Genomic DNA, 12,943 nt, shown 5'->3' with positions numbered 1-12,943 from the left:
CAGGAAGGTGTAGCTGCTCTCGCTGGGGACAGGTAGAGACAGTGGTGTGCTTGCTATACGTGTGATGTGCTGTCACTCCTCTCTCTGCTGGAAGGTGTAGCTGCTCTCGCTGGGGACAGACAGGCAGAGATAGTGGTGTGCTTGCTACACATGGGATGTCATGTACTCTCTCCTCTCTCTGCAGGAAGGTGTAGCTGCTCTCGCTGGGGACAGGTAGAGATAGTGGTGTGCTTGCTATATGTGTGATGTGCTGTCACTCCTCTCTATGCAGAAAGGTGTAGCTGCTCTCGCTGGGGACAGGCAGAGATAGTGGTGTGCTTGCTACACGTGGGATGTACTCTCTTCTCTCTCTGCTGGAAGGTGTAGCTGCTCTCGCTGGGGACAGGTAGAGACAGTGGTGTGCTTGCTATACGTGTGATGTGCTGTCACTCCTCTCTATGCTGGAAGGTATAGCTGCTCTCGCTGGGGACAGACAGGTAGAGATAGTGGTGTGCTTGCTATACGTGTGATGTGCTGTCACTCCTCTCTATGCAGGAAGGTGTAGCTGCTCTCGCTGGGGACAGACAGGTAGAGATAGTGGTGTGCTTGCTACACGTGGGATGTACTCTCTCCTCTCTCTGCTGGAAGGTGTAGCTGCTCTCGCTGGGGACAGGCAGAGATAGTGGTGTGCTTGCTATACGTGTGATGTGCTGTCACTCCTCTCTATGCAGGAAGGTATAGCTGCTCTCGCTGGGGACAGATAGGTAGAGATAGTGGTGTGCTTGCTATACGTGTGATGTGCTGTCACTCCTCTCTATGCAGGAAGGTGTAGCTGCTCTCGCTGGGGACAGACAGGTAGAGATAGTGGTGTGCTTGCTACACGTGGGATGTACTCTCTCCTCTCTCTGCTGGAAGGTGTAGCTGCTCTCGCTGGGGACAGGCAGAGATAGTGGTGTGCTTGCTATACGTGTGATGTGCTGTCACTCCTCTCTATGCAGGAAGGTATAGCTGCTCTCGCTGGGGACAGATAGGTAGAGATAGTGGTGTGCTTGCTATACGTGTGATGTGCTGTCACTCCTCTCTATGCAGGAAGGTGTAGCTGCTCTCGCTGGGGACAGACAGGTAGAGATAGTGGTGTGCTTGCTACACGTGGGATGTACTCTCTTCTCTCTCTGCTGGAAGGTGTAGCTGCTCTCGCTGGGGACAGGCAGAGATAGTGTTGTGCTTGCTACACATGGGATGTACTCTCTTCTCTCTCTGCTGGAAGGTGTAGCTGCTCTCGCTGGGGACAGGTAGAGATAGTGGTGTGCTTGCTATATGTGTGATGCGCTGTCACTCCTCTCTATGCAGGAAGGTATAGCTGCTCTCGCTGGGGACAGACAGGCAGAGATAGTGGTGTGCTTGCTACACGTGGGATGTACTCTCTCCTCTCTCTGCTGGAAGGTGTAGCTGCTTTCGCTGGGGACAAGCAGTATGTAAGTAAGATGGGACATGCACCGTACCTTCCATGCTAGAAGCAGGACATTCATGATGGCCAGCAGCGGGCACGGTCCGTTCTCGTTCTGAGTGACGATGGGAGTGCTCTGCTCCTTCCAGCGGATCCATTTGATGTGGTAGACGGACTGTCCCGGGTAGCGGTCCCGTGCAGCCTCCTCGGGCTCGGACGGCCTCTCCTCCGGGCCGTCGCTGAGCAGCTCGGAGCTGGGACAGGAGAGCAGGTTGGAGAAGGACTCCAGGGAATCCAGGCTCTGGGAAGCTCCGGGGATGCTCTGGCCGCTGCTGCTTGCCTCCTCTAGGTCCAGGGAGGTGGGCTGCCCGGGATCCTTCTCCTGGCCTGCCGGGCTGTGCTGCGGCTTCTCCTTGTCCAGGGCCGCTGCCGCCGTCTGCTCGCTGTGCAGCGCTGGTACCCGGGGCTGGAGGCTGTCATCACCCGACACCGCCTTTCTCTTCCCCGGGGACAGGTCAGCAGGGTCGCTGCACTCCACCACCCCGTTCTCCACACCCGCCACCACCACTGAACCGGGGCTCGCCATGACCACCGGGCAGACGCTCGCTGTTCACCCGGACCGCATCTCTGCCGCCATCACATTCACGCCCCCCGTTACGTCACTGCACAGCTGTCCGTACTGCCACCGCCTCTGATGCTATTGCTGCTGCTGAGCTTGCTTGCGTTGTCCACTGCTTATAGTTGTCAATAAAGTTATTTTAGAAATGTAACGTCACTCTCTGTAGGTATTCAGCTGGGGTGACTTCAGGTTTCACGTGATGGCTTGGCCATGAGTGAATGCACATTTTACTTTACGTTGTGTAAGCATTTCACACAATAATACCAAATTTATTTCTGCATTCTGTCCACACTTCAGGCATATGAAAAAAGGTATATGGATTTATCATCTCTCCACAAGATCTTGAAATAAGCGGTGGGCAACAAACATGACCACTTGGTAGCTTAATCTAATCTATATAAAGAATATTAGTAAGTGAGCCTTTTATAAAATTATAATAATTCAAGTGTGACGGAGCAGAATAATACACAGATTTTAGGCCTAGTCCACACTAGGGGGTGCATGCACTAAACTGTTTAATACAATTATGTGCGTTTTACAAAACAAAAATGTGCGTGAAGTCTTATGCAGGATGAGTAGATTGTAATGCATTGCATGTGATGCATTGCATTCTGCTTTACTCGTCGTGTGGTACAGTGGTGGCGCTACACTGGGGCATTGGCCCCTCCTGAGAATCAATACACCCCTCCTGTCCCCCCCCTCCTGATAAGTAACATACAATTAACTGTTTCCAGGCTCCAGGAGCATACACTTAATAGGACAGTGTCTGTAAAAAACTCTCCATGTCAGCCTGAGTCTATGTAGGCAATAAGTAAACAAAAGGTCTTATCTATTTGCCATAAATATCTCATAAACCTTGCAAGATCTCTTGTAATTACTGTATCTGGATGACCCTTATATTTGCAATATATATATATATATATATATATATATATATATATATATATATATATATATATATATATATATATAGTATTTGCGTGTTTGCAGGTTGTTTTTGTTTTTTTAAAAGCCCTCATAGGCTTACCGTAAAATAGCAGCGAAATCGCAATCACAGCTTGTTTGCTGCGATTTTAATGTCTGTGAATGGAAGTGTTTTTAAAAAATGAAAATGACCCACAAAACGCTATTTGGTGTGTCAGAGATACTTAAGCGATACTTTTTCATCTTCTGTTTAAAATAACTTTTTAGCACTCTACACTCTACACCAAAAAGTTTGTGAAAAGGTACTGTAAAAAATGAATCTGAGTATTTTCTTGCTTGCTGGCAGCTTAAAGAGACACTGAAGCGAAAAAAAAAATATGATATAGTGAATTGGTTGTGTACTATGAATAATTACTAGAAGATTAGCAGCAAAGAAAATATTCTCATACTTTTATTTTCAGGTATATAGTGTTTTTTCTAACATTGCATCATTCTATAATATGTGCAGATTACACAACACTCAGCATTCAAAATGATTCTTTCAGAGCAGTCTGTGAAGTAATGACCTCTCCTCTAGCAGAGAAAAGTAAATAGTCCAGGAACAGTTGAGATAATAAAAGTCAGATAACAGCCCTCTCCACGACTACAGCTGGCCATACACTGGCCCGATTCGCCGCCGTTTCGACAGCAGATTCGATCACTGGGATCGAATCTGCTGCCAATCGTTCGCGCTACACGCCGAATTTCGATCCTTTTCGTCCGATCCCGTCGATCGCTCCGTGCGGAAAATTAGCGTCGATCGCCCGCGGGTAGGGAGCGCGTCGCTAGCGGCGTTCGAGTGCCCGACGACCGACGCAATAGAGCCGCATACATTACCTGCTCCGCCGGCACATCTACGCCCGGTCACCGCTGCTCCGTGTCTGCGCTGGTCCCTGGCATGCTTCAGTTCCTCCGGCCCGGCAGGAAGTTTAAACAGTAGAGGGCGCTCTACTGTTTAAACTTCCTGCCGGGCAGGAAGAAGTAAAGCATGCCGGGGCCAGAGACCAGAGCGGAGACGGAGCAGCGGTGACCTGGGGACTGGAGCCGCGCCGGCGGAGCAGGTAATGTATGCGGGCGGGGGGAGCGGCGGCAGCACCACCACCACAACAGATTGTGAACGGTTTCAGGCTGAAATCGGTTCACAATCTGTTTGCAGTAAAGGTAGCCATACGATCCCTCTCTGATCAGATTCGATCAGATAGGGATCTGTCAGTTGGTCGAATCTGATGGCAAATCGACCAGTGTATGGCTACCTTTACTTAGTCGGAGAGCTTAATGGCTTGTTTGCATAGAGATAACAACTGGAGTTTCTCAACTCTTCCTGTACTGGAAACAATTACACTGATGTATCTGATCTTAATGTTTTATTTCTTAGCTGTGCTACACATACAAATCATAATATCATCATTTTTTTTTTCGCTTCAGTGTCTCTTGAAAGGAAACTGAGATCAACGTTATAGATAATTTATATTTATCTGGGGTTTCCTTCAGGCCCCTTTAGGTCATTGGCTCCCTCGGCATCATCTCGGGCTGCTCTGATCATTTGCTGGCTGGCCCATTTCTTCCTCAAGTCGCCGCCAGTCCCACAATACTGCACATGCATACACCCCCATCACTTGATGCTCCCATTGCTGTGAGTGTACTGCACCTGCCCCAGAATTTTCCAGGCAATGGGACACGACGGGGGCTTTAGGAAGCGCTAGTGCTGCTTCCAGTAGACGCCCGACATTAAGAAGATCTATTTGTTCTAATTCTTTTTGGGGTATATTCACTAAACTGTGATAATCAGAATAATATGTACAACTAGCTGATTGCCCGGCGTTGCACGGGTATGTATTTGGCTGGTGTTGGCTCCGCATACTTTTTCTAACCCTAACACACAATTACTCAATGACCAAGTTTGTGAGCTTTGCGGTCTTTGGTAAGAATAATTTGCATTGAAAGGAAAAAAATCTGAGTGGCTGTTTGTAGCTCCACCCCCTTTTCTGAATTTGAACTCCAGTCACCCAATAACCAACTGTACCAGGTTTGAGGCCTGTGCCATTGACAGTGCAAGAATGGCAGCAATTATATATTCCCCTTGAAAAGCAATAGGTGAAGTTTGATTCACTTTTGTAGGCTCCACCCACTTTTCTGAATATTAATCCCAGTCACCCAGTGACCAACTGTGCAAAGTTTAAGAACCCTACCATTAACAGTGTAAGAATGGCTGCAGTTTACATTTTCCCAGTGAAATTTGTATTTGTCTCCACCCATTGATGACCCGGCATTGCCCGGGAATGTATTTGACTGGTGTTGGCTCCGCCCACTATCTACCCCGAACGCACAAACACTAAATGATCAAGTTTGGGAGCTTTGGGGTCCTTGGCATCAATAATTTGTATATTCCAATAGAAATTAAACAAAACAGATTGGCTGTTTGTGGCTTCACCCCTTCTCCAGCATTTGAACCCCAGTCACCCAATGACCAACTGTAGCAGGTTTGAGGCCTCTGCAATTAAAATATTCCACTTGAAAATAAACAGGTGAATTTTGATTGGCTATTATAGGCTCCACCCACTTCCCTGAATATTAATCTGGACAAAGTTTGGGAACCCTGCCATAAACAGTAAAAATGGCTGCAGTTTACATTTTCCCAGTGAAATTTGGTTTTGGCTCCGCCCACTGTTTGTAATATGGACACACAGTCAATCAGTGACCAAGTTTGTGAGCTTTCGGGTCCTTGGCATCAATAATTTGTATTTTCCCATGAAATGAAAGAAATCTGATTCACTGTTTGTGGCTCTGCCCCCTTTTCTAAATTTGAACCCCAGTGACCCAATTACCAACTGTACCAGGTCAGAGGCTTGTGCCATTAACAGTGCAAGAATTGCAGCAATTTTAATATTCTCCTTAAAAAGCGACATGTAATTTCTGATTGGCATTTTTAGGCTCCACCCACTTTTCTGAATATTAATCCCAGTCACCCAGTAACCAGCTGTGCAAAGTTTGGGAACCCTGCCATTAAAAGTGAAGAAAGGCTGCAGTTTACAATTTCCCAGAAAAATATGTTTTTAACTCCACCCACTTTTTGTAACCTTGACACACAGTCACTCAATGACCAAGTTTGTGAGCTTTTGGGTTCCTGGCATCAAAATTGTGTGAATGGAAGCAGTTTATCCAGCAAAGAAATCTGGCTGTTTGTGGCTCCACCCCTTTACTGAATTTGAACCCCAGTCACTTAACGACCAACTGTACCAGGTTTGAGGCCTCTGCCATTAACAGTGTAAGAATGACTGCAGTTTCAATATTCCCCTTGAAAATCAATAGGTGAATTTTGATTGGCTCTTGTAGGCCCCACCTACTTTTCCAAATATTAATCCTAGTCACCCAATGACCAACTGTGCAAAGTTTGAGAACCCTGCCAATAACAGTGTAAGAAAAGCAGTTTATCCAGCAAGGAAATCTGATTGGATGTTTGTGGCCCTGCCCATTTAGTGAATTTGAACCTCAGTCACCCAATGACCGACTGTAGCAAGTTTGAAGCCTCTGTCATTAAAAGTGTAAGAATGGCAGCAGTTTAAATATTCCCCTTGAAAATCAATAGGTGAATTTTGATTGGCTGTTGTAGGCTCCACCCACTTTCTTGAATCTTAATCGCATTCACCCAGTGACCAACTGTGGCAAGTTGGAGAACTCTGTGATTAACAGTCTAAGAATGGCTGCAGTTTATATTTTCCCATTTAAAATGAATGGCTGAAATTTGATTGGCTGTTTTATGCTCCGCCCACTTTTTCTGTATTTGTAACCTCGGTCACCAAGTGACCCACTGTGTCAAGTGTGGGGACTCTGGCTTGAATACTGCGAGAATGGCAGCCTTTTCCATTTTTCCATTGACTTGAATGGGTGAAATCTGATTTGCTGTTTGTAGCTCCGCCCACGTGTTCAGGGGGGCCGCGAGACCCCCAGAACATATCATCCCAGGTAGTAAGGGATCTGCATACCAAGTTTCGTTCAAATCGGTCAAGGCGTTTTCGAGTGATCGCGGCACATACACACATACACACACACACACATACATCCGATTTTATATATATAGATGAGTAGAGCGTAATGTGTTGCATTCTGCTCTACTCATAGTGTGGTAAGACTTTACGCACGTTATTCTGATTAGATGGTAAGCTCGCAAGGGCAGGGTCCTCCTCCTAATGTTTACTGTTTTTGTTGCAATATTTGTGCTGCTTGAGACTCTGCTGAACATTTTTTGGTTGTACCTATGTTCCCCTTGTCGTCTTATTGTGCTTTGTAAAGCACTGCGGAATATGTTGGCGCTATATAAATAAAAAATAATAATAATTACTGCAGCTGAGTAAATATACCCCTTTGTTACATTATTCCTTCTTCAATCGGGTCTAATTTTATGAATCCCTACAAGCTCACTTTTTTAGGGTTAAATTTGCAGCAGTTTTTAGAATGATTCGGAATACTGAGTGAAATATTCATTTTAGCGACATTCGGACAAGCTCTGCATTCACAGCTAGCAGACAGGCGACATTCTTGCTATTTCAGGTGCTGTTATGTTTAACCTTAAATCTCTTCTTACTAGCTGTGGACATGTCAGTGAACCTGCAGCAATTATTCTTTGTTGCCATACAAGCTAAACTGCTGGCATATTTAAAAAGCCTTTCGAGGCTGGCCTGACAGGTTTTTTCTTACTGACTGTACTGGGAGCTAACTTATTCTGAAGATTCATAGCTTTTCTAAATATAACTTAAAATTTTCTTTGGTAATAATGTTTTCCTTTTATAACATAGGCCAGTAACACCTTTATAAACACAACAGCTTAATGTGTAATGTGCTTTGAGTCCTATGGAAGGAAAGCGCTTCACAAATGTTCTTTTATTGTATTGTAATGAAAGCTACATCATTATTCACAATCTTTTTATCTACTTTTTGTTGAAATAATTTACTTATCTCCATATTAAAAACAACATTAAATTCTTTATTCACAACTCTTTCATCATAATTCTTCTCCACAGCATGAACTTCTGCCTGTTTCATAAAAGCTTCTTTACTCATACAATTTCCTCTAATACCTATGAATTGCCCCTTTGGAATGCTGTTTAGTCAGCCAGATAGTCTAGTTACCCAGGCCATTAAAGTGGAGCTGAACTATTGCACAGAACACAAGAAAAACACAGAAAAATCCTCCCTGTGCATATTTAGACAGAAGAGCCTGTCTAAAGCTCAATACTCACCTGAAGATGGATTGGGGAACCTCACAGCGAGGCCTCCCGACAAACTAGGTTCTCCCGATTCAACTTCCTATCTGCGGGAACAAGCAACATCATGCGATGGCACATGATACAATACAATAACATTTCTATAGCGCTTTTTCTCCCATAGGACTCAAAGCGCGTAGGCTCTCTCAGATTCAGTAGTTGGTAGTAGGATGAAGTATTCACACAACAAAAGTTATATTTCTGCAAATGCCAAACTGAACAGGTGGGTTTTCAGTCTGGATTTAAACACATCCAGGGATGGAGCTGTCCTGATCTGTTGAGGAGGAGTTCCAGGAGTAAGGAGTTCCAGGGTAAGGAGTTCCAAAATGTAGGGGCAGCATGACAGAATGCTCTGGGACCAAAAGTTTCCAAGTGGACTCTGGGTATGACTAGATTATTAGAACCCGTGGATCTGAGAATGTGGGGATTGCTACGCAGCTGCAACATATCTTTCATGTATCCAGGGCCTAGATTATTCAGGGATTTAAATGTCAGTAGGCTGATCTTGAATAAGACCCTCCATTCTATAGGTAGCCAGTGAAGGGAGTGCAGGACTGGCGTTATGTGGCAGTGACGGGGTTGGTTGGTTAGCAGTCTGGCAGCAGTATTCTGGCAATTGGGTCCAAACGGGAAGTCAAGCGATCGCGGTTATCAACGCGCATTGCCAAACGTGGTTCATGTACTCGTGCACCTGTACCCATGTCGCAAGATCACACAATGATTGCTCATCGCTCAAAAAATTGCCAGTTGGTGGAAAAATTGTTGTGAAAATTGCCTAGTGGGTATGGATCTTAATTCCCTCTCATCTGCAAGTAATCGCAAGTGTAATTTAAGCCCTCAGCTGTGTCAGCACAGGAATTTGGCAGATACAGCTAATATGTAAACACAGGAGGTTAACCCTTTCTGTTTCCATGAAAGCAGGAAGTAGACACACTGCAGATTTATTGCAGGAGTTCTGTAAGCTGTAACAAATGAATGTTTTTCATTAAATGTTATTATGCTGTTGCTTATCTTTTAGAGCAGAGAGAAAGTTCTGAGTTCAGGTCTGCTTTACAGCCAGGCAACTCTCTATGGAGGAAATTAAAAAATATGAATGGCAAGATACCTCAATGTGTAAAGCATAGGAACTTAAAACTTAGATTTTTTATATTTCTGATAAAATTCAGCATTTTTGTGGGGTGCTTTTAGTTCACCATATTCGTGCATATACTGTATACTTTAGGTGTCCACGTGAGCTTTCTGGCTATACTCCTGTATGCTCTACATATAATTTTTAGTGCTTTTTTTTTAGCCATATCTTTGTTGGCAGAATTGAATCACAAATATGAAAAGTTAAGTTTTAAGTTCCATGAACTTTAAACTCTCTAAGGAAGTAAACATATGGTACCTGTAGACACCCAGGGAAGAAAAAGTTACCCACTCGCCTAAGAAAAGTGAAGGTTCTGAATCCCTCGGAGCCTTTCCAGGCCTCTCTTGGTCTCCTCATTTCCCCGCCGTGCCTCCATTCAAATCTCCCACTGGCTGCGTCTTCAGGTCTCCGAGTACTTCTGCAGACGAACGGCTCCATACTGGGCACATGCGTGTCCACGCTCTCAGTACAGACCCAAGCACTTATTTGACATTAAAGTTGGACGATGGAATGGGGGTCCTGTCGGTGGAATGAGGGGACACAGAGAGGGATCCAGAGCCTTGCCTCTTCTTATGTGAGCATTTACCTTTTTCTTCCCTGAGTGGTTACAGATATCCTTTAATCCTTGCCACCTACAGCGATAGGGACTAGATTCTTTGTGGACTGGCACCTGAATTCCAGTGGGAGAGGTAAGTAATGGAATAATGCGCACAGCCAAGGCTGCACTGCTCTTCTCTTTGCAATGCATCAGGGTGGCTGAAAATATGAGTGGCCAACTCCACTGAGAACACTCCAGCGTGTCTACAAACCTTTAGGGTCGGTTCACATTTGTTTTAAAAACGTATCCGTGGCTCTGTTTTTTTGGCCCGTACCAAAACTGGATACCAATGTTAAAAATAGCGTCCATCTTCACACACCTCAAAAACGGATCCATGGGATCCGTTTTGAAAAACTGAATTGAGAGTCTGAGAGCGGCACGTGCGTGACATCAAACAGGGGGCGGGGAGCAGCGTGCAGTATGTGACTAGCCGTCGTTGGGGGTGAGTTCATTGGTTGGGGGTCGGTGGTCAGGTGCCTCTGTACACATTCTAATTTTCGGCTGAGGCTACCTCAGCTGACTTTAATCAAGTGTGTCTACAAGGTTTTAAGTGAGCCAGGGATGAAAATAAGCTGATGAGATAAACAATTGGATCTGTTCTCCTATCCTCCTACTCATAAAAATGACTTTTTTAGACATCTCATGGTTTTATTTAATTACAAAGTAGATTTACAAGTAGATTTAATGTTTTATTGCCTCTGCTCAATTGCAGTGTCTCAAGCATCCCAGAGCAAAAATACATGAACTATTGCCTTTTTTTATCTATTCCTTGCAGTCAGAAGCCCGGTTATCTGCTTATGAAAGTGTTTTATAGCTGTAATTTGTCATCAGTGAGGGACTCTATAGCCTGACTGGATTCCGACTGGAGAAAAACTGACAATTGCATAACTAGATATTAACTCTTTCAGGCAGGGAAAAAAGAAAAGAAGCACAGCATAAGTGTTTGTGTTCTTGCCACTGTATATACACGTCAATCTCAACACAACACATGTCTTCTCGGGTACACTTTAAAGCTAGCAGACTTTTGCATTTATTACAGAATGGACCACACATGCCTAAATGTGAGGCTGTCTGGTAGCTAACATCCTTACTTGATACATTTGTATTCATTTGAATGATAGTAGCATTCAGAAAAGAAACTTCAAAGGACAAAAGATGAGCGTTAAACAAATAATGACTACGGTATGTTAACACCATCATTAGAAATATTATTCTATTCTTTGTGAGCAGCTTTGGGATAAAAAGAGAGAACACTCGCCAATGATTCAATGAATGCATCCGATTCACAGTTTAAACATGAATTTGTTAAACATCTTTCAGTATATAATCCCACAAGTACGCTTACTAGGCTGTGTACACATACTGGGAACCGTAGGTATTCTTTCAGACAAATGACTGTCCCAATCAATATCCTGAAATGTAATAGTTCACAAAGCAAAAACAACATGTACACACCTTTTGTGACCGAGGCTTTGATTTCAACAAGTTTCCGTTTTGTCTTGTTTCTTTTTGTAATACATAGTGAATGGCTGACAGCACACGTACATGGTGTAGTATATTCAATTCCGATCAACAGCGAAACAACCTATAAAACAATTATTTATTGAATGTGTTTGATTGGTCTGCAGCAAAATTCACTTCTGATCAACGAACAATATATTTTTGATCTGAGAGTTTATCAATTGGAAGTGAATACTGGAATTTGTGTATATACACTAGTCTTTAATAGTGTTTTGAATGCATGTTTTGTTTTTACATTTATTTTGGTACTGCTGTCACTAGATGGCACAAGCAACCACTACAGTGTATTTATGGCAGCAAGGATATGGTGTATTTCTGATCAACTAATAAAGTCCCATAAGCATGCCCTCTACTGGCAGTCAGAATGTTTGTACAGATACATAACAGAACTTACCTAGTAGTGGTTCCTACTATAATCGGCCTCTGAATGGGACATCATGAGAACCTTTTTGTTCATCTATATTCTAATATTCTTATAGGCCTGGTGCACACCAAAATCCACTAGCAGATCCGCAAAATGCTAGCAGATTTTGAAACGCTTTTTCTTCTTTTTCTGTAGCGTTTCACCTAGCATTTTATGGTTTTGTGAAGCGTTTTTGGTATAGTAGATTTCATGTATTGTTACAGTAAAGCTGTTACTGAACAGCTACTGTAACAAAAAACGCCTGCCAAACCGCTCTGAAGTGCCTTTTTTAGAGCGGTTTGCGTTTTTCTTATACTTAACATTGAGGCAGAAACGCATCCGCAATCCAAAATCTGCAGCAGCCCGGGAGTATGCGTTTCTGCAAAACGCCTTCCGCTCTGATGTGCACCAGCCCATTGAAATACATTACCCTAGCGAATCCGCACCCGCAAGCGGATCGCAAACTGCAGCAGAACCGCTCTGGTGTGCACTAGGCCATACTGCATAAATACTCCTAGTAGGGTATCTTGTCTAGCAGTATTAGTTTCTTCCATAGTTAGAAAAAAAAAAAAGCTTTTTATCTTGTTGAACATGCATACCCAGTTTCCTCTAGTTCATATGCCTAGAGAAAAGAAGGCAATTTGCTCCTAACTACATTCCGTTATGCTGAATAGCTTTCTGTGCTGACAAGAGCCACAGCAGGCATACTGGGAAAAATAAACTGTTTAATAAAAATTAAAGGAACTATTTCTAATCAGAGTATGGCATCAAGCTGATGAAACTGGGATATTGATTTGGTCAGATAAGTGATAACTGAGGCAGGGGGAAAAAGATTAGTTTTACGCAGTAGCCCCACATTACACTATATGGAGATCTTTCCAAATGGGACATCGGCACAACTAAGGAGACCCGGAAGGGACCTGAAAGGATACAGGAGGCTGGAAGATACCCTAGGTAAGTAAACCTCAAGTAAGTAAAACTCAACTTTTACCCCCTGGTTCTGGTTTCCTTTAAACGGTGCTG

General features: G+C 43.9%; 1 protein-coding gene across 1 annotated transcript in view; it reads right to left on the bottom strand.

Moving 5' to 3' along the window:
- Positions 1-2,131, bottom strand: part of MINDY2 (MINDY lysine 48 deubiquitinase 2) — an 87,242-nt gene extending 85,111 nt beyond the window's left edge. Inside the window, exon 1 of the mRNA XM_068275522.1 lies at positions 1,482-2,131. Coding sequence (XP_068131623.1) covers positions 1,482-2,012 — 531 coding nt within the window. The 5' untranslated portion in view covers positions 2,013-2,131. The remainder of the gene's footprint in view (positions 1-1,481) is intronic.
- Between the last annotated feature and the right edge of the window lie 10,812 nt (positions 2,132-12,943).

Source organism: Hyperolius riggenbachi, chromosome 3, assembly GCF_040937935.1.
Source record: "Hyperolius riggenbachi isolate aHypRig1 chromosome 3, aHypRig1.pri, whole genome shotgun sequence".
NCBI classification, from domain to species: Eukaryota; Metazoa; Chordata; class Amphibia; order Anura; family Hyperoliidae; genus Hyperolius; species Hyperolius riggenbachi.
Note: the sequence above shows the minus strand (reverse complement) of the source record. Positions and strands in the feature narration are given on the sequence as shown.